The 23,327-nt window shown below is 43.1% G+C and overlaps 1 protein-coding gene across 1 annotated transcript in view; it reads right to left on the bottom strand.

Annotated features, from left to right (window-relative positions):
* Positions 1-23,327, bottom strand: part of NR6A1 (nuclear receptor subfamily 6 group A member 1) — a 476,601-nt gene that overhangs the window by 99,426 nt on the left and 353,848 nt on the right. Inside the window, exon 4 of the mRNA XM_030206196.1 lies at positions 1,819-2,049. Coding sequence (XP_030062056.1) covers positions 1,819-2,049 — 231 coding nt within the window. The remainder of the gene's footprint in view (positions 1-1,818; positions 2,050-23,327) is intronic.

Here is a 23,327-nt window from a genome sequence, read left to right on the forward strand (position 1 = left end):
ACGGAAGGTAGGCGGCGGCGGAGGAGGGTTCGCGGCGGGAGGGGGGTCGGTAGAGACGGGGGGGGGGGGGGTGACAATGGCGGCGGGAGGGGGGCAGCGGGGGGGGGGGGGGCTAAAATGTGCCCCCTCCCCTCGAGCTCTGGACCCCCCTCCCACGGAAGTCTGGCTACGCCCCTGCTACGCAGATACAAGTGTAAACTCTTGCCACCCCCACTGGAGTATTCTAATCCCAGCAAAATTGAAGACCCAACATTAGGTCTTTCTCTGAATCTATACATGCTAGTGAATACCAGCCTGATGTAGGCAAAGGTTCTTGACTGCTAGAAACAAGCAAATTTTAGACCAGTCTCTACCCCCCCCCCCCCCCCCCCACCACCACCAGTATGATTAAGTATTATGGAAGTTACTGAACATTAAAAAAAAAAAAAAAAAAAAAGTAAACACACTGACAATAGTCTGGCTTTCAGTCAGGACATAGCACTGAAACTTCCTTAATAGCACTAACCAATGAGATAGCTTAGAGATAAGGTCATCATACTGCATCCCTACAGTTCCATAAGAAGTTATAAGGCAGGATCCTACTATTATTTGCATAGCACTGGAAATAAGAATATTCAGTAACGGCTTATGAGAATTAGAGAGTGAGGGACTGAGAAGCTGATTTTTGAATTACCAAAGGAAATGTAAGTGAAACATTTACATTCAATATTTTTTGTATTATAGGCTATACAGCATTCCAAAATTGTTTAATAACGGGGCAATCAATAATCATGTATGAAAGCAGAAAAAGGTATAAAGTAGAAAAAGAATTCATTCATACATGCTTGCTCTTTCTTCTCTCTACCTCCGAACAGAAGCAAAACAAAACTCTTACAAGAAACCAAGACAGAACCATATCCAGAAGCACAAGGGGAAATATAGCATGCTATAAAGAACAGAACATTCCTGATTCATCCAAGCAGAGTGAGTGAGTGTAGAAATAGTTTGATTAAATCTCTCGGTGCATACGCTCCATGTAAATGTGAGGTTCTGCTACCAGCCAGCAGGGGGCTCAGCTCCTAGGAGTTTTGCTGGGGTCAACTTTTGATCTCCTACTTGGTGTCAGTGTGCCTCACCAGGCAGACTGGCAATGACTGTTCACACCAGAGATGCTGTTTCCGAACTTAACCATCTTGTTCGTGTCTGGACTTCTATATAAACTTAGTCGCTGTTCACTCTCCTTGTCAGAGTGGGTTGTGCATTATTTGTTGTCCTGTGCTTTTGCAGCCTGCATCTTGCCAGACCCTATCCATCTCAATGGACATTTCATGATCCTATTCCTGCTGCACCGCAGCCTTATTCCTGCCTGACTCCAAGTCAGTGAGTAGTCTCTGCTCGTGTATCTATTGGGGATCTGTCCAAATGGCAGAAGTTTGTTTTAAGTGTTAGAAGAAGGACTGTGGGGCTTTCAGTGCCTTCTTAGCTTTTCTCTGGTCATAGGAGTCTACTCAATGTCTCCATTACCTGCTCCATGGAGGCTGGTGCATCACATGTTCTCTTGGAGTTTAAAAGGTTGGAAAACATAACCCTAAGATTGTGTCCATACAAATCCTACCATCCAGATCAAATGAAGCTTACACTATACCTCCCCAAATTTCCATCTGTCCAATACATTTTTTAACCACCCATAAGAACTAAATATCAGTAAGCTAAAATTATTATCAACTGCAGATAAATGAAATCTGAGAACCAGTATTGCATAAGATTCACAGGTGTAGGAAAGCTGCTAGTTGAAAAAGAAAATACATTGTGACATTAAAAGGAGAATTTGCTTTTTACCTTTCCTGTTCATCCCCATCTGGAGGCACTTGAGGAGCCGACAGTACTGACATCTGTTCCGCTGTTTACGTGACATGACGCAGTTCTTGTCTCGGCTGCACCTGTAAACCCGCTTGTTGCAAATGCTGCGTTTGAAAAAGCCTTTACACCCCTCGCATGAAATGATCCCATAATGTAGACCCGTAGCTCGATCTCCACAGATAAGGCAGGTTCGCTGATCAGCTCGATCATCTGGAACACACACAGGGTGCATGGTTAAGAAAACTCTGCCCTGTCACATTTGCAAGATGGCTTTATTGACATTGAGCTCACAAGTACAAAAAATTGTGTGGCCTCCCTATTGGCTCATAGATAATTAGTAAATGTGGGAGACTGGGATCACATTCCACATACCTTAGACTTAGAAGTGAGCTTTACTATTGTCAAGGTCTATGCAAAACAATCATTTGAAGACGTTAACCACCCCCCCACCCCCAGTATAATTCATATTTCACTTGGTCTAATTAGCACAACTATGGATTCCTGTGTATTTCCTGCCTGCAAAGCATAAGGGCTGATGACAGATAAACAATGTAACTTTACACACAAAACCCTGGATACGGCATTACTATTTGAAGTTTCAAAATCCACATTCATCAGATAAAGTAGCAGTACCTGGTTAAAAAAAAAAAACACTGAAAAAAAAATGAAGCAATGCATGTTTGCATTTTTATTTCTTAAAATATTTAACATTTTCTGTGTCTGCATAGTTCTGCTAGATATAATGGTAAAGGACATCTACAAGGTAGGTCAGTATAGTAACGTAACAGATGAAAGCAGTCTGCCCAGTTATTCCGGTCTATGCTGCTAAAGACACACCCCAACTACCAGCTATAGAAGTTTTGGAAATTGTTATTGGAAAACAAAGAAATAACAAATAAGACATTCATGAATGAAAGCTAAACAAATTGCTAATCAACTGTGCTCCAACATTGTTCCGTATGGAGTCGCACACACGTGATTCTGTTAACAAGGCCGCATCTGAGCTTGTACAAGCAAAGATAACACGAGAACAGCGTAATTATATGAATGACAGCAACAGGTGCTGGAAGATTTTTCATATTTTCATTGGCTATGTTTTACTATATTTCTCTAAGGACCCTGTTTACTAACCCTCGCTCTAGGCGCGCTAATGTTTTTATGTGTGCGCTAACACTACAACCATATATGGATGTCTGTAGCGTTAGCGCAAGCTAATTTTTAGCACGCGCTATAAATGCTAGCGTGCCTTAATAAACAGGGCCCTTAGATTCTTAAGATATAAGCATGCTTTGTAGTTCATACATTTATTAAGAGTCAGAATGTATACGTCTTGACTGGATGACGTGAATCTGAGCATGGCATGTACAATCCATCACTCTCATATGATCATCAATTTCAAGTAGTTATTATAGTTAATTTAATGTATCACCACGGATATGAATAAATGAACTGCCCTAGACTATGCCTGGGAAGAATGGGCTTTTTTTGTTTCTTTATTTCTTTTAATTCTCTTGGACCAGGGTCATAGCCAGACTTCGGCGGGAGGGGGGTCCAGAGCCCGAGGTGAGGGAGCACATTTTAGCCCCCCTCCCGGCGCCGCCGACCCCCCCGCCAACTTTGACGACCCCTGCCGTCGACCCTCTCGACCCCCCTCCCGCCGCCAACCCTTCCCCGCTGTCGCCTACCTTTGCTGGCGGAGGGACCCCAATCCCCGCTAGCCGAGGAGGTCCTCTTCTTCCCGCGAAGGCTTAGTTCTGTTTCTGAAACAGAACGAAGCCTGGCTGATCTGCAAGACTTCATTCTGTTTCTGTGAGTCTGACGTCCGACATCAGAAACAGAACAAAGCCTTCGAGGGAAGAAGAGGACCTCCTCGGCTGGCGGGGATTGGGGTCCCCTGCCAGCAAAGGTAGCCCACGGCGACGGCGGGAGGGGGGGTCAAGAAGGTAGTCGTTAGGGGGGTCCAGGGCCAAATCTACAGGGGCCCAGGCCCCCCGGCCCCACGTAGCTACGCCACTGCTCTGGACCAAACAACCACCCTTAAACCACAAATAAGGCCTTTTAAATAAGCAGCAAATAACAGATTCTCACATAATGTAATAACACACAAGATAAACATACTGTTTTACATTATCCACTGTATTGTTTTTGATTTGTGTAGTTGGTTTTTATTACTCACTGGAAGGTCGACATAGTAACATAGTAAAGGCCCTGTTTACAAAGGTGCACTAGTGTTTTTAGCACGTGCTAACAGTGTAGATACCCATAATATTCCTATGGGCGTCTTCACGGTTAGCACGTGCTAAAAACACTAGCGTGCCTTTGTAAACAGGGCTCTAGATGTCAGCAGATAAAGACCTACACGATCCTTACATTCTGCCCAAAAAGGTCAAAGATGTCCTTCTCAATTTGCAACCACGGTGGGGTGTAAGAATTTAACAATCATGGGGTGTAAGAATTTAAGTCATGGGCCATCCAAAAAGCTCCATATCTCAAGAGAGTTGTAAAATGGTAAGATTGAAAGTCTGGAAAGTTAACACCTCCTCTTTAGAGCAAATCATGGAGATTTTTTATTCCACAGAAATTTAGAAAGTTTAGAATCAATTCTTTTGTAGAAATCTAAAGGGCATTTGCCAGGAAGCATCATTGGTATGTTATTGATTTGGGGAGTTACAAACATTTTAATAGTATCTAGTCTACCCCACCAAGACAAATTTAAAGGAAACCACTTGGTGGTAGCAGAATCAATAGAGAAGATTTTTTTTGTATTAAGCAGCAATGTCTGTTCTGGGTCTTTATTTAGCCAAGTGCTTCCCAATTTATTTTGTATCCTGAAAAACTACAAAATTCGTCAGCGGTAGTGATGAGGTGTTTGATGGAAATAGAAGGTTCTGATTTAAAAAAAAAAAAAACAGGTCATTGGCATAAGCTGCAACTTCAGTTTCGGTATTAGTGATTCCTTTAATTTGCTGATTCTGTCTCATAGCTAAAAGTAGGAGTTCTAATGCAAGGTTAAACAAAAGAGGCGACAGGCGGCAACCTTGCCTAGTTCTTTGCCCTGAGAGTAAAGTGTGAGTGAGATTATTATTTACCAATATTTCAGAATATGGGCAGCAATATAAAATACAGATCTAATTAAGAGACTTTCTGGCCCATCTCAAACCATTCCAAAACTTGAAATATGACTATTCTATCCTATCAAATACTTTTTCGGCATCCAAGGACACAGCAACATAATTGTTTTGTTTGTACGAAGAAATAAAATTCATATTATGAAATAAGCATAGGTTGTCTCCAATGTATTTATTGCTCATAAAACCAATTTGATTTGGGTGAATTAGTGAATTCAGTACGTGTTGAGTCTAATTGCAATAATTTTGGTAAACATTTTGTAATCAAATTTAGTAGAGAAATCAGCCTGTAATTACCCGATTTATTTAAATCCTGTTCTTATTTTGGAATCAAGACAATTGTAGCATCTGAAAAATTTCTTTGAGCATTCGGTTTTGAGTGCAATTTTGCATATAATGGAACTAGAAGAGGGGCCATAACCATAAAGTCCTGGAGCTTTTACAATATTCAGTATTTCTTTGGATGTTATAGGTTCTTTTAACATTTTTTGTTGGGTGTGCGATAAAGTAGGGTGTGCTAAATATGATCAAAATTGTGTTGCAACCAATTCCATATCAGAGCATTCTGATTCAAAAAAGACTTTGATAGAAATTAACAAATTCCTGTTCAATATCTTTTTGTCTGTGAAGGACATTAGCATTAGAGTTATGTATGGAGGTAATCTGATATTTTCTCTTGTTGCTTTTTAGATATCTACTCGCATTGTTGTCACCAGCCTAATGATCCGCTTTGCTTATAAAATGGTCATATCCTATTTGTGAACTAGCGATTGTGTTGTATTTATATTTAGGGAGCTAATAAGGTCAGTAAAAGCTTCTTGAGAGAGATTTGAAATTTTACTCAAGAGTTTGTATTTCTAAACATTTGGGTTTTTTTCTGGGAGGAATGGCTTAATCTCTCTCCTTTAACAGTCTATCATGAAGATGGGGATCATATTAGGATATAGGGTTATGTTCAAAAAATCTTTTATAAAATTTTCAATACATGAGCCTAATTTATTCAACAGCTTTCCTGATACCATAAATCATCATTATGTTGCAATATTCCCCAATTTTCAAACTAACCCTATCACTACATAAGACCTCTCAGAGTAATACCAGAAACACCATGTTTTTCACAAATGTTGGATGAATCAGTGGAATTATTTTCACCATTTATGGGCTAGTGAGCCTGTCTCACCTAACACAGAAGTGACCATATCAATCCCTGGTAGTTAGAAACAAACCACTTACTATTTATTTATTAGGACTTATTTACCGCCTTTTTGAAGGAATTCACTCAAAGCGGTGTACAGCAAGAATAAGTCAAACATAAGCAATAGACAATCACAGCAGTAAAAATATTCATACTTATGTGAAAACAAACTTCTCAAATATAATAGCCCTGGGCCTTTTTCCTGCCTCCTCCAGCCATCCCAAAGCACTAAGTAAAGAAATTAAATTAGTAGAAGCTATGCAAAGTCTCCATATGTAGAGTTTAACTATGAACAAATCCATGAAGTTTAAACCTAACACCACAGGGGTTTTGGTTTCTATTATCCCAAATGCAGATGTTTCTAATCCAAAATGATTTGCACTGAACCCAAGCCCATCTGACCTAGTTCCATAAAATACCCCGATGGTTTCATTTACAGGACAAAAAAAAGTTTGTTATCTTCCACACATTATTATTGTTGCTATTAGTTCATGTATGAAGTGGAGGAGTGGCCTAGTGGTTAGGGTGGTGGACTTTGGTCCTGGGGAACTGAGGAACTGAGTTCGATTCCCGGCACAGGCAGCTCCTTGTGACTCTGGGCAAGTCACTTAACCCTCCATTGCCCCATGTAAGCCGCATTGAGCCTGCCATGAGTGGGAAAGCGCGGGGTACAAATGTAACAAAAAAAAAAAAAAAAGTATCCAGCTTCCTATAATTCTGGTAACTACAGATAGAAAAATCTCCTTAGCCTGACACAACTTGCTTACTTGTAGCTGTTTACTAAGATTAATAATTTTGATAGAGTGGACTCTTTAAAGTAGAAGATCATCATGACTAGGTACCAGGTCCCATTTTTGACCTAATATTGACATTAGTCCTGATAACAGCTGACTGCATTCTACAAGATGCCTAACAGGTACACTTACATTTAAACCTCCTCTCTGGAACACACGTTTTCTGGGTTCTGTTAATGCACATATGTACATATTTTCAAACCCAGGTGCTTAAATACAAACCCTCCCTGCCCATGTCTGCTCCAGGTAAAATTATGAAAGTCTGTGTATCTTGTACTCCCAATTCTATAAGCACCCGTTTCTGCACAAAGGTGTTTTAAACTTGCCCAGGGAAGAATGTCAAGACGATAAAAGGCTTTTTTTTTTTTTCCCTGCAGAAGGTTCTGTCTCCAATTCTTTGCCCATCATGCTTCAACCGAAACTCCAAGTACAAGGCCTGACCTACAAAGTCCTCTTCTAAGCCTCTGGCTGAAACTGACAACCTGCAGAAGTTGGGGGGAGGGGAACATGAGGTTAATGTTTTGCCCTTCAATCAAGTCAACTCACCTGCAAATGTGCAGTAGAGACTTCCCTCTCTGTCCCGCCCTCACGTCAAAAAGTAATGATGTCAGAGGGCGGAACAGAGAGGGAAACGGAGTCAGAGTCACTGTCGGACGCTGCTGCCTGGAAATGAACATCGCATGCACCAACCAACCTCCACCCTCCCCCCATCCCCGCCGCACACACACACACACACACACACACATACACTCACACATTAGCCATCAGCTGTGTTCAATAAATGTTTCTTACAATCTTTCATTGTCTGTATACACTGCTAAAAACAATTCTGAAACAAAGTTTCATGCAAAACTTTAAGAATATACAGTAGTGAGGTGCCCAGAAAAAAAATGTCGGTTCTTTTTTGGGCCACACACAAAACTGAAAAGACCACTGCCTTCCTAGAACTGAATTGTACAGTGAATTATAGAAATAGATAAGTTGCGTTTTGGAAATGCCAACTGGAGTTTATGGCACTGGTGACTGAGAAGCCCATGTAATTTAATATTTTACTGGAAAGGGAGCTAGCAAACATTTGGTTCCATACACAAACACACAGCTTCACAGAAAAACAAACATTGTTAAAGAAAACAAAGAGGGGCATAATGGAACAGAAACGCCTATCTCCATGGGCGTTAATCTCCGAGAACGGGTCCGTGAAGGGGCGGGGCGGATCGTATTTTTTAAAAGAAAAAGACGCCCATGTTTTATTCGTCAAGGTGTGAGCTGGGCGATTTTGCTTTTCAGCGATAATGGAAAATGAAATCGCCCAGCTCAAAAACGAATAAATCCAAGGCATTTGTTCGTGGGAGGGGCCAGGATTCATAGTGCACTGGTCCCCCTCACATGGCAGGACACCAACCGGGCACCCTAGGGGGCACTTTTACAAAAAACAAATAAAAGGTAAAAGAGCTCCCAGGTGCATAGCACCCTTCCCTTGGGTGTTGAGCCCCCCAAATCCCCCTCAAAACCCACTGCCCACAAGTCTACATCATTACTATAGCCCTAAGAGGTGAAGGGGGGCACCTACATGTGGGTACAGTGGGTTTGGGGAGGGTTGGACGACTAATAGCATTAAGCAGCACAATTGTAACAGGTAGGGGGGGGGATGGGCCTGGGTCCACCTGCCTGACGTCCACTGCACCCCCTAACAACTGCTCCAGGGACCTGCATACTGCTGCTTGGGAGGAGGGTATGACATTTGAGGGTGAAAGTAAAAAGTTGTGAAACATCATTTGTTGTGGTGGGAGGGGGTTAGTGACCACTGGGGGAGTCAGGGGAGGTCATCCCCGACTCCCTCTGGGGGTCATCTGGTAATTTAGGGCACTTTTGGGGGCCTTATTCGTAAAAAAACAGGGTCCAGGAAAAGTGTTCTAAATTCTAGCTCAAAACTGTTCCATTATCGGCGAAGGGCGCCCATCTCTGTTCGCCCGATAACCACGCCCCAGTTCCTCCTTCGACACGCCTTCGACACGCCCCCGTCCACTTTGTCCGCATCCGCGACGGAGTGCAGTTGAAAGCGACCCAAATTCGGCTTTTGATTATACCGCGTTATTCGTTTTTGTGAGATAAACGCCCATCTCCCGATTTAGGTCGGAACTTGGGCGTTATTCTCGTTCGATTATAAGCAGGACAGTGTGCTAAAAGTCAGTGAGCATTGGTTTTGACAGAAACTCTAAACATACATATAGCATCAAAGCTTTAAAATGTAAATAAAGCATTTCAAATTTCTTTGCTTGCTCTGCACTCTACTACCAGGCTTTGAAGTTCTGCTTCCTTGTTACATGGACTTGAACATCAGAAAGAAAGAAAAAAAAAAAGTTACCAGCCACCAGTGGTGAGTTTTGTTTTTTTTATGTCAACTCCCTGCTTTTTGTAAAGTTCCTGTTTTGTCATTTGTCCACCATTACCTTATGCTCACCACTTTTCACGCCTTGTTTCCTCCAGGATTCCAATTCTATATCCCTTGGTCTTGCACTGAGTCCCAGGAGAACAGGATGCAAAATGTCCTCCAGCAGTTGAGGGGGAGGGGGATGAGACAGATGAATGGATCATTGTTGAGTTGCACGAAATACTGTACTGGCCACAGCTTATTAGACTTTCCTGCCTTTCCGGTTGCTCAACCCAAGCTGTTTAGATTGCTTCAGGCAAAGAAGAATGGCCATGTTCACAGTACCTCAGCTGGAAGCACAGCCTATGGATTAAACATAGCAGTGCTAATCCTACCTAGTGTGCTTTTTAAGGTTCAGGACCTAGTGTGGGCCCTCATTAAACTTAAGTGAAGTCACCTGACTTTTTCCACAATACACACTCTTCCCCCAACCTTCTCCAGAGACTTGCTGGTGCAACCTCTATAATAATTCCTCACAGTGCTCAGTGAGCAAGACTCGTGATGCCAGATGCATTCACTATTGTCACCAAAGCAGTGTAGGAGATTGGGCACCAATGGTTAAATCCAGAGTGCCTTGTGTTGCCAGAAGGAAAAACAGCTGCTTCAGAAGTTGCGCTGCCGCCAACAATCCTCCATAAAAAAATATATGGAGCATTCAAAACTGGAGGAACAGCCACTTTGAAGGGGAGGGGGGATGAAGGCAGACTGGTGAAAATGGTGGCTGTAGTTTGAGACTTGCTGAAATGGGATACAGAATGGAAAGATCACATGGAGGAGAGGTAATTGGGAAAGAGTGATGGGAGAAGAGGGTACAGGGGCAAGCGACTGGGGGACAGGTATAAAAGTATGGGGGTGAGGGAAGGAGGCTTAGCGAAAGTTAGCACAGGGGAATAGACTTAGGAACAGAAGACGATCTGAATGTGCCTCAGCAGCTAGGCCAACTGGATCAGAGTAGACTTGCTCCTTGACCAATGTGCTGGATTCTTAGTTTAGTGGTGATCTTGACTGATAATGATGCCTTTTTAGTAAAAATTGTGTGATTTAGTGATTGTGAATGAGCCAATACCGTAGTACATGAGATGACACAATGTTAGGCATTGATTAAATGATTTTTGTTTAACTTATGTTTTTTTTTTTTGATTTATAGAAGTGTTTATTGAATAATGGTGTTACAGAACACTTAAGCAAGAATATTATGCAAATCAACTCAACACACATTCAAACAAATAACAAATTTTTCACTTTTTACACAAAAAATAAGGTCCTGTAGCCATTATAATTAAATTATATTGACACTTCAAAAGATTTTTTAATTTTCTTATTAAATATCTATCCCCCTAACCCAAGTGAAACCTCCCTCTTACCCCCTATCCCTCCCTCCCTCATCCCTCTTCTCTCTTTCACTCTTATACCCTCCATCAAGCACATAATTTCAAAAAGGATTTCCAAACTTTTTCCCATTTGGGCAAGGAATGGCGCTTGACAGCTGTCAACCTCTCCATATCACAAATATATCTTACTTTCATAATCCAAGACACCAGTGAGGGAACCCGCTCCACCTTCCACTGTTGCGCCAAATTCATTCGAGCAGCATGCAAGGAGCCCCTCACAAGTGCCCACTGACTAGCCGTAAGACCATCTGGCCTCCGACCCAGAATGAAAATCGAAGGATGCCACTGTACAGCTCTTCCCGTCCAGGCCTGAAGTCGGGACCGCACGCTCTTCCAGTAAGCCTGCGCCTTTGGACAGGTCCACCAGATGTGTCCCATAGTTCCCAAGCCTCCGCACTTTCTCCAACAATCTTTCGAGACATGTGCATACATATGGTGTAATCTCTGTGGAGTGAGATACCATCTATAAAATACTTTAATAGCATTTTCCTTCACAGCTACTGCCCGGGAGGATCTCAAAATCGTCCTCTCCAACCTGAGCCAGTCCTGCTCCGGCATATTAAAACTAAGTTCCTGTTCCCACCTCTGTCTGTGCAGTGTATATGGCTTAATTCGTGTCCCGAAGAATTCATAGAGGTAAGTAATCATACCCCGCGTGGTCCGTGTCTGTACACATATCTCTTCCAGGGGGTGTGTTTCTCTTTTCATACATTCTACATAATTAGGTCCCTGCAAAAAGTGTTGTATTTGTAGGTATGCGTATCTGTCTTCTAGTCTAAGTCCGTAATCTTCTACCAATCTGTCAAATGGTATTATGTCTGTTCCTACATGCAGTTGCCCACACAATTCCAACCCCAATGTTGCCCATCGCCGAAATGTAACACTCCCCAATCCCGGCTCGAACGTCGGGTTGTCTACTATGGGTGTCAACCCAGACACTAAGGGCTGGCGCTCCCCAAACATACAATCCCAGTAATGGAATGTGGCTTGAACCGTTGGTGGAAATTTATCCACCTGCCCTCTATGTTTACCAGGTAGCCACATTAAATGCCCTAATGCCCGGGACCCAACCAATGTTTGTTCTATGCTCACCCATATTTTGTGGTCTTCCTTACGGAACCATTCCACCGCTGCCCTCGACTGCGCTGCGCAATAATATCCAAATAGGTTGGGAACTCCCAGACCCCCCTCCCTCTTACTTTTATATAAAAAGGCTCTAGGTAAACGTGGTCTTTTATTATTCCAGATAAATCGGACCAAACTGTCCTGTAGCCCAGACAAAAAGTGTCTCGGCAATCTGAGAGGGAGTACCTGAAACAAATATAGCAACCGAGGTAAAATATTCATTTTAAGTGCTGCTATCCGCCCCATCCAGGACAATCCCATTGGCATCCATCTCTCCAAATCTCGCTTTATTTCTTTCTGGAGGCCTGGGTAGTTGACTTCAAACACAGCGGATAAGTTATGCGGAATTTGCACCCCCAGATATCTTATTGCCCGCTCCTCCCATTTGAAAGCAAAGGATGTTTTCAGCGTGTCTAATAGACCCTCCGGAACCCCCACCGCTAGGCCAACTGATTTGCTAGCATTGAGTTTGTATCCAGACACTCGAATGTACCTCTCTATCTCTCGCATGACATTTGGGAAGGATATCAACGGTTTAGTCAGTGATAAGAGTACATCATCCGCAAATAATGCAATTTTGTGTTCCTGGCCTCCCACCTTTATCCCCGCTATGTCTACATTTTCCCGTATAGCCTCCGCCAGTGGCTCCATCGCCAGTGCAAACAAGAGGGGGGACAACGGGCACCCCTGACGTGTACCCCGCCCCAGCTTAAATGCCGCTGAGTGCCCTCCATTAACCCTCACACACGCCCTCGGGGATGTATAGAGCGCTTGGATCCAAGTTCTATAAAACTGTCCAATCCCCACTCTCCGGAGGACCTTATCCAGGTAGCCCCAATGGACCCGGTCGAAAGCTTTTTCTGCGTCTAAACCTAACAGCACCATCGGGCAAGCTTTCTTTTGTGCCTGGAATACTAAGTCCAACGTTCTTCGTACATTGTCCCCAGCCTGCCTATTAGCCACAAACCCGACTTGGTCTGGATGGATCAGGCCCGGGAGCACCCCGCCCAATCGGTTCGCTAGCACCTTTGCCAATATTTTAACGTCTGTATTGAGTATTGATATTGGTCTATACGCAGCACAGTCCGTTTTATCTTTGTCCGGTTTCGGTATGACTGCTACCCACGCCTCCATCATGGTCTTAGGGAGCTGGGCCCCTTCTCTCACTGAATTGATCACCAACGTAAGGTATGGGGCCAATATTCCCCCAAATGTTTTAAAGAATTCGTTGGTAAACCCGTCGAGGCCCGGCACCTTTCCTGTTGGCAAGGATTTGATAACCTGGGTCACCTCTGTCACCTGAATCGGGGCTTCCAAATCCCTCTTTTGCTGTTCCGTCAACATTGCCAGTCCCCTATCATTTAAATAGTCATCTATTTCCCCTGTCTGCACAGCAGCATCCTCCGAGTATAGAGATTCATAGTATTCTGCAAATCTTTCCCTAATTTGGGCTGAAGTGTGCAGCATGTTCCCCTTAACATCCTTCACTCTCAGAATGTGTCTGTCTGCTCTCATCTTCCTCAATTTGTGAGCCAATAGCCTCCCTGGTTTATTTGTGGACTCGTAATATACCTGCTTCAAACGTGCCTGTACAAATTTCAAACTCTCTTCGTGCAAGCCCGCTATCTCCAATCTTACTGCTTGGAACCTCCGGTAGTCAGACACCGAGCCCGAGGCCCTATATCTAACCTCCAAGGCCCCAAGTGTCTGCATGCACTGAGCCAACCGTTCTTTATGTATTCTATTCCTCTGACCAGCCCTCTTTATAAAATACCCTCTGGCTACCGCCTTAAAGGCATCCCATACTATATCCAGCGCTGGTCCTGAGTCCATATTAAGCTGAAAATACTCTTGTAACACTTTTGTAAATTTAGCCACAGTGGCTGGATCTTGCAATAAGCAGTTATTCAGGGTCCATCTTTTATCTCTCGTTTCCTCTCTCAAAGAGGGGAGGACGGCCCACACCGGAGCATGGTCCGAAATAGTAATGTGGCCTATGCGAGATTCCCCACCCCCCTCCGAGAGAGTCTTGTCAACAAATATATAATCCAATCTAGAATATGAGAGGTGCACTTGAGAATGATAAGTATAGTCCCTCCCTCTAGAGTGTCCCAGTCTCCACACATCGTATAGCCCCATCTCATCTACAAGATTCTTCAGGGATCTTGAAATTTTCAAATCATTTGGAGCCGGAGGGGTCGACCGGTCTAGCCCCAGTTGCATAGTGGCATTAAAGTCTCCAGCCATCAGCAACTTCCCTCTAACAAAGGCTTGCAACTCTCTGTGAAGTCGCACAAAGAAGCGCTCCTGTCGCTCATTAGGGGCATAAACATTGACCAAAGTGTATTCCTCCTGCTCCAAAAGAACATGCAAGAATAAGTATCTTCCCTCCACCTCCCTTTTCACATGCAATATCTGAGCCTGAACATCTCTATGCAGCATAATTGCCACTCCTCTTTTTTTAGCCCCCTTCGCATCAGAAGCAAAATACATTTTCGGATATTGCTTAAAAACTAAATGCTTCTCGTGTGATTTTAAGAAATGAGTTTCCTGTAGAAATACAACATGTGGATGCATTTGACGTAATTCTCTCCCCAAAGCATGTCGTTTATATGGAGAATTTAGGCCTTTTACATTATAAGTGAGCAACTTAAGATCAGCCATCTACATTTTTCATTACACAACCTCCTGTTGATGAAAGGTTTAGTTTAATTCCATATTTCCCTCCTTCATGCCCCTTCCTCCCCTTCCCCCCTCCCCATTCTACCTCCAGACCTTGATCCCATTCTCCCCAACTCAACTGCCCTCCCTCACTTACCCTCCCAATCCCTCCCTCCCTCATCTACCCACCAACCAGTGCTTTTCAGCACTACCTGGGCGCCCAGAGAAAGATAACCCCACCAGCCAAACTTAATATGAAATTAAGAATTCCACAAACCCCCGCTCAATCCATCCCGCCCCTCCCCCCCCCCCCACTGTATTCTTTATTAACCAACTGCGAACTTCACCTCAGATCCAAATTAAACAAACTTTTTAAGTCCCCTCTTAACTTCCTCCGGACTGTCCCGACAAGCATATATCAAGGTATTCACCCAGTTCAGTTTATAGTCGGTCAGGTCTGGTTCCCATTCCTCTTTCCAGCTTTCTCCACACGTTTCCACCTCTGCAACCGGCTCTTTGTGGAGGGTGTTATACCCACAGGCAGTGATTCCATCGGAGCCAATCCCGCCTCGTGCAGAAATTTCCAAGCCGCTTCCACTTTTCTGCATCGAATACTCTCTCCTTGTAGCTCAAAACAGAGTGCGAATGGGAAACCCCATCGGTATGCAATTTTTTCTTTTATCAGGATTTCAATTGCTGGTTTCATAGCTCTTCTCTGTGTCAGAGTAAATATAGATAAATCTTGGTAAATCGATATTCGTGCTCCATTGAACTCCAAAGTGGATGTCTGGCGAGCTTTCTGCCAGATCTGCTCCTTGCTGACATATGAGGTGAATCGGACCACTATATCTCTTGGTCTGTTGTCTCTGCTTTTTGCCAGGGCTCTGTGGGCTCTATCAATACCCATTTCTTCAGCGTCAAAGCCTTCTCCCATCAGCTGCTCACACAGGATTCTCACCACTTTCTGGACATCCTCCATACCAGCGCTCTCTGGCACGCCTCGAAATCTTAAATTCTGTCTACGCCCGCGATTTTCAAGGTCATCTATCTGAAATCGCATCTCCTCTGCCTGCTCATCCATCTTGTTTAGCCTCTTTTCCACTGCGGCGTTCTTTTCTTCCTGTTCGTCCATTTTTTCCTCCAGCGTCTCAACCCTGCCCCCCAGCTCCCTCAGATCTATACTCAGGGCATCCACATGTTGCAGGATTTCATCCTTGGAAGCCCGAATCTCTGCCCGAATCTCCTCAAGGCATTTTGTCAATTCAGTGGGCAGGGCTTGCATCGGAGCGCTATCGTCGGCGTCGCCGCGGGAGCCGGGTCCTTCCGATTCGGCCATTTGCGAGCCTCGTGGTTTTGGGGAAGCTGGTTTAGGCAGGCCCCGCGTCAACTGTCTCGTTGAAAGCCGCTCGTTGTCCCGCGGAAGAGCGGCGTTTTTTTTTGCTCATGATATTAGAAACTTCTCACCCTCACGCCAGTGCCTTTCCGGCCAGTTAAATTTGGTTTAAAACGCAATTGCAGCAATTTAATCAGCGGGGGATCGCGGAGCAAGAGGATCAAGCGTCCATTCGGCTGTGTGACGTCACTTCCTCTCTTAACTTATGTTTAATATGATTTTAAATCTGATTCTGAAGGAATTGAAAAGATTTATGCAATGTGCTATTTTAATGGGCAAAAAGACTATTCTGCTACAATGGCTGGCTCCTACTTCTCCATAGGTGGCCCAATGGAGGTCTTACATGATTAATTTGCTTCAGATGGAGCGACAGGCCATAGACAATATGGAATCCTTATGTTGATCATCACTTCACGCCATTTGGGAACCGTTTTGGAACTCTTTATCTCATGTAGCACGGAGTATGCTTTTAAATTTGTAATTTTTCTATTAGAGGCCTTTTTTGATAGGCATGCACCAGCATTCTTCTATTTGGGGTTGTTGAGTGGGGTGTTATGTAAAATCATGGGTCAAGTTGAATGCCTCTTCTGTAAGATAAATTACTGTACGGGATGTTGTTTGTTGTACTTCTTTGGTATTAGCTTGACCATAAAAATATTTACACATAATGTAGTTTGAAATTTTTTATGAAAATCTGTTTTATATACTTTTATGTAGATTGTGAATGCTTTATTGTAATCCACATAGACATTTTCATATGCGGACTATAAATATTTTAATAAATAATAGCTTGAAAATACAAAGAACAAAGCTCAAACGCTTTGCCCTGAGGTATATCAGTGGCGTAGAGGTAGGCTGTTTGTTATTTATGTATATAAGTTAAGAACAGAATGCCTGTACCTTTAATTAAGGTTGTGCCCTTCAACTATAAATCCCTGCAATCTTGAAGTTCTCTGTAACAGGCTCTTCCAGAGCTCCTGTCCCAGACCCCTGTGTTTTATCAGACTATTTCTATTGACTTGCCTTGTTATCTGTGCATGCTGGGCTAGTTGCCTCCTCTTCTCTTCCATTGGATCTGTAAGAGTTAGTCTGCAGCATTCTCCTCTGTGAACTGAAACTGCCTATGCTGTATTTTGCTGTATGATCCTCTTGAAGCTACTATGATTAAAATACAGCACTAGAAACTAGCAAGAGGTTTGCTTTTACAAGCAGCAGTTACAGCAACCATAGCAACCTGGCAAACAGGTTACCTTCAGATGCAAACAGCCTGTTTAGCCCCTGATGCAGTCCTTGTAGGACAGGACTCCAGAGAACCTGCTATCCCTACTGACTGAAAACACAATATTGAAGCACCCCCCTCCCCCACTGACAGCAATGCAGTTGAAGGACTCCTGCTCAGTTTAGAAGGTATTTTGAACCCAAATGCTGAGATCTTACTCTAGTTGGGAAGAGCCGTACCAGCATTGATCAGAGGTCAGTTACGTGCAGGTCCACCCAATGTTCCCTATGCCTATCAACTCACTTTGGGATGGGTGATGGTAGGTGACATCAGCCTTAACAGATTGAGGAGACCAAGTATATATGTATACAAAATAAGCGTCTAGGTGAATGGGCACACCACCTTGTTCAAGCCTTGTCATAACCATCTGCACATAAAGGAGGTTTTCAGCTGGGAGGAACCAAACCCTGGCTCAACCATCTGTCACAACACTTCTTCACCAAATTTAAGAGAACATCTGAGGAATTCAGTGTATCAAGTCACCAAACATGATGACAATTCGACTCTTTCAGTAGAAGACAGAGTTCTTAAAAATAATGGATACAGAATTCTACAAAGATGAGTCAAACAGTTGGGTAGCTCCTCTACTGTTTTGGTGCCCAGATCACAACTTCCTAACAAGCGAGAGCAAACTGTCTCTAGACTTACTTTGTTGCAGAAGACTTTAAGGAAACCAGAAACAAAATAGCACTTTATAGCATTCATGAAAAACATGCTGGACTAGAAAAGAAAAAAAGAGGCAGAGGAATAGCACTAATCCACAGGGCCCACTTCTCCGTAGCAACCATAGCCGAGTCCATAACACCCCAACTTGAAATCGCCTCAGTCAGAATCCACCATACAACCTTGCTTGACCACCTAAACTGTGTCTTGTTTTACAGACCTCCAGGCAATTGGCACGAATGCCAATCACACTTCATGGATTTCATATCAAACACAAGTGTATCTAACTCCAATTTACTTATAATAGGGGACATAAACCTACACCTAGAAGACCCTAACTCTATCAATGTATGGGAATGCATGAAATTCCTCCAAATATGGGGCCGTAATTGGCCAAACATGCAAGCAACCCATATCAGAGGGCACACACTCGACCTCATCACACACAAACTATCCTCAGACCTGAACCTAATACTATCAGATACAAAATGGACAGACACACCATGGTTAGACCACCACAAATTAAACCTATCCCTACAATGGCAAAAAAAGGCTCATGCAATAAACTACTATTACTACTACTTATCATTTCTAAAGCGCTACTAGACGTACGCAGCGCTGTATACTTGAACATGAAGAGATAGCCCCTGCTTGACAGAGCTTACAATCTAATTAGGACAGACAAACAGGACAAACAAGAGATAAGGGAATATTAAAGTGAGGATGATAAAATAAGGGTTCTGACAAGTGAATAAGGGTTAAGAGTTAAAAGCGGCATCAAAAAGGTAGGCTTTTAGCTTAGATTTGAAGACTGCCAGAGATGGAGCTTGATGTACCGGCTCAGGAAGTCTATTCCAGGCATAAGGTGCAGCAAGGTAAAAGGAACGGAGTCTGGAGTTAGCAGTGGAGGAGAAGGGTGCAGATAAGAGAGATTTACCCAGTGAACGGAGTTCCCTGGGAGGAATGTAGGGAGAGATGAGAGTGGAGAGATACTGAGGAGCTGCAGAGTGAATGCACTTATAGGTCAATAAGAGGAGTTTGAAATGTCTGCAGAAACGGATAGGAAGCCAGTGAAGTGACTTGAGGAGAGGGCCAATATGAGCATAACAACACCAGCAGAATATTAGTCGTGCAGCAGAATTTTGAACAGATTGAAGAGGAGAGAGATGGCTAAGAGGGAGACCTGTGAGAAGCAAGTTGCAATAGTCTAAGCGAGAGGTGATGAGAGTGTGGATGAGGGTTCTAGTAGTGTGCTCAGAAAGGAAGGGGCGAATTTTGTTGATATTATAGCGAAAGAAACGACAGGTTTTGAACGTGTGCAGAGAAGGAGAGGGAGGAGTCAAAGATGACCCTAAGGTTACGAGCTGATGAGACAGGAAGGATGAGATTGTATCCACAGAAATAGAGAATGGGGGAGGAGGAGAGGTTGGTTTATGGGGAAAGATGAGAAGCTCAGTCTTGGTCATATTTAGTTTCAGATGGCGCTGACACATCCAGGCAGCAATGTCAGACAGGCAGGCTGATTCTTTGGCCTGGATTTCGGCTGAGATTTCTGGTGTGGAGAAGTAGAGCTGGGAGTCATCAGCGTAAAGATGATATTGAAAACCATGGGATGAGATCAGAGTACCAAGGGAAGACGTATAGATGGAGAAAAGAAGAGGTCCCAGGACGTATCCCTGAGGTACACCAACTGACAGTGGGATAGAAGTGGAGGAGGATCCACTAGAGTATACACTAAAGGTACGCTGGGAGAGATAAGAAGAAAACCAGGAAAGAACAGAGCCCTGAAATCCAAGTGAGGACAGTGTATCAAGGAGTAGGCTGTGATCAACAGTGTCAAAAGCAGCAGATAGATCGAGAAGGATGAGGATAGAATAGAGACCTTTGGATCTGGCTAGGAACAGATCATTGGAGACTTTAGCAAGCGCTGTTTCAGTTGCATGAAGAAAGCCAGATTGAAGTGGATCAAGAATAGCTTGAGATGAAAGAAAGTCAAGGCAACGGCGGTGAACAGCGCGTTCAATTATCTTGGATAGGAAAGGGAGGAGGGAGATGGGGCGATAGTTGGAAGGACAGGTAGGGTCCAATGAAGTTTTTTTTTAAAAGAGTGGTGTGACTACGGCATGTTTGAAGGCATCAGGAACAGTCGCAGTGGACAGTGAAAGATTGAGGATATGACAGATAAAAGGGATGACAGTAGACGAGATAGTGTTAAGTAGATGGGTGGGAATAGGATCAGAGGAACAGGTAGTTAGTTTTGAGGAGGAAAGAAGATGTGTAGTTTCCTCTTCAGTGATTTCAGAAAAGGAAGAAAAGGAGGCAGGGGTTGGAGGGTTGAGAGAATGAACTAAGGGAAGGAGAGTTGGAGGTGACCTGGTTGAGAATTCAAGTTTAATCTTGTGAACCTTATCATGAAACAAGAACGCACAACCTACACCACAAGAGGCATAGTAGACCCAGTAACATTCTGGAAACAGATTTACAGGAATGAATGGATAGCACAAATGGACTCGATACACTATCTCCTAGACTACTACTACTACTTAGCATTTCTATAGCTGTGTAAACAGATGCAGAAACACATTAGACGAAATAGCACCACTACAAACAAAAACCTCACGAAGACACAACTCGATACCATGGTATAATAAAGAACTGAAAACACTAAAAACACAAGCTAGGAGGCTCAAACGAGCATGGAAAAAAATAAAGGATGACCACACACTCAATGCATGGAAACAACACACTCAATGCATGGAAACAAATGCAAAGAAAATACAAATATGCAATAAGACAAACTAAAAGGACTTACTACAAAACTAAAATAGGGCCAGACTACAAAGATACGCACAAACTCTACCAACTCATGAACAAATTACTAGATACCACACTGTTCTCCACAACCAACACAGACACCCCATCCGCAGATAAACTTGCTGAATACTTTAAAGAGAAAATTGTAAACCTACGCAATACGTTACCACAGAACACCATTGACATCGAAAAATTCATTGACTGTCTGGACCTAATTCTCGGTGAATACCCAGAAGGCCCCTTACCGTTGAAACAGTCACCCAAGCGATTAACAGGTTACCCAAATCCCACTGTAAACTGGACATATGCCCCAACAACCTAATAAAATCCGCCCCTCAACGCTTCATAGCTGACCTCACATCACACCTTAACTACTTAGTACAACATGGACTCTTTCCTAAGGACAAAGGCAATATACTACTCACCACAATACCTAAAGACTCAAAGAAGAAAGCAAATGACATCACCAACTACCGCCTGGTAGCATCTATCCCTCTGGTAGTCAAACTACTGGAAAGCATGGTAACCAAGCAACTTACCGACTACTTAAACAAATTATCAATATTACACGAATCACAATCAGGATTCCGCTCCAACCACAGCACCGAAACAGTATTAATCACTCTCCTAACCAAATTCAAACAAGAAATTGCAACTGGCAAGAGTGTACTTCTCCTACAATTCGACATGTCTAGTGCGTTCGACATGGTAAACCATAAAATACTACTAAACATCCTAGAATACTTCGGGATCGGTGGAAACGTACTTAGTTGGATCAAGGGCTTCCTAACCGCAAGAACATAGCAAGTGATAGCAAATTCGAATACATCATCACCATGGAAACCAGAATGTAGAGTACCCCAAGGATCACCGCTATCACCGACCCTTTTCAACCTTATGATGACCCCACTAGCCAAATCCCTATCTAACCAAGGCTTCAACCCTTACATCTACTCAGACGATGTCACAATATACATCCCGTTCAAACACGATCTAACAGAAATCACAAATGAAATCAAGCTTAGCCTTCAAATCATGAACTCATGGGCGGATGCATTTCAATTAAAACTTAACACAGAAAAAACGCACTGTCAACACGAACAAACTCACCAATATATACACCCCAGACTGCACCCTTCCTGTTTCAGACAGCCTGAAAATTCTTGGAGTTACAATCGACCGAAATCTCACGCTAGAAAGCCAAGCGAAAAATACAACAAAGAAAATGTTCCACTCAATGTGGAAACTCAAACGAGTAAAACCTTTCTTCCAGAGGGAAATATTCCGCAGCCTGGTACAATCAATGGTTCCAAGTCACCTAGACTATTGCAATGCAATCTATGCTGGATGGAAAGAACAAATCATTAAGAAACTCCAAACTGCCCAAAACACCGCAGCCAGACTCATATTTGGAAAAACAAAATACGAAAGTGCCAAACCCTTACGAGAAGAACTACATTGGCTCCCAATCAAAGAATGTATTGTGTTCAAAATCTGCACCCTGGTTCATAAAATTATTCACGGCGAGGCCCCAGTCTACATGGAAGACCTCATAGACTTACCAACCAGGAACACAAAAAGGTCAACACACACATACCTAAACCTCCACTACCCTAGCTGCAAAGGATTAAAATATAAATCAACATATGCATCCAGCTTCTCCTATATAAGCACGCAACTATGGAATGCACTTCCAAACATCATAAAAACAATGCATGAACTAACAAACTTCCAGAAATCATTAAAAATCAAAAAGGCATACCATAATGATTCAACCTAAACACCTGAATCCTGCTACACAACGATACTCATACCAGAACTGGACAAATGAACTAGACAAAATTTAACTCTTTCTCCTTGATTACTTAATTTACTCTGTCACTTATGAACCTTAACGCAAAACCACTCTGTATTTCTCATACCGGAATTGGCGATCGTCATCACGGTAATATGTAAGCCACATTGAGCCTGCAAATAGGTGGGAAAATGTGGGATACAAATGCAACAAATAAATAATAAATAAAAATATCCATTAAAAGGCAATGAAGAATGTTGGTACTTACCTATATTTGGTGTGTATCATCCACAAAAACCAGGCCAGTTTGGGATTGTGTTCGATTCCCGCACTCACTTTCAAGGAATCTCACTCAACAAGGTGCTGCTTTCTGGGCCTGACATGATCTACAGCTTATTAGGAGTCTTGATTCGCATTAGAAAGCAATCCATCACTATAACAGCAGATATCCAGCTAATGTTCTATTGTTTTGTCAAACACCCAGACTACAGAAACTACTTGAGATTCCTGTGCTACTGTGACAATGACATCAACCAGGAGACTGTGGAGCACAGAATAAGAGTTCACATCACCTGCAGTACCAACCTACAGCATTAGAAGTACAGCCCAAGGAGGAGAAAGAGAATGGCACAGATGCAAGATACTTCATTGAAAGAGACTTTCATGTTGATGACGGTTTGAAGACCTTACCTACTGTAGGAGAAGCCATTGATTTGCTAAAGAGAACATAAGCAATGCTGACAGAGGCCAATCTGAGACTTCACAAAATCACCTTTAACAGTCCAGGAGTAATGAGAGCATTTCCTTAAGAGGATCATG

Source organism: Microcaecilia unicolor, chromosome 6, assembly GCF_901765095.1.
Source record: "Microcaecilia unicolor chromosome 6, aMicUni1.1, whole genome shotgun sequence".
Classification (NCBI taxonomy): Eukaryota; Metazoa; Chordata; class Amphibia; order Gymnophiona; family Siphonopidae; genus Microcaecilia; species Microcaecilia unicolor.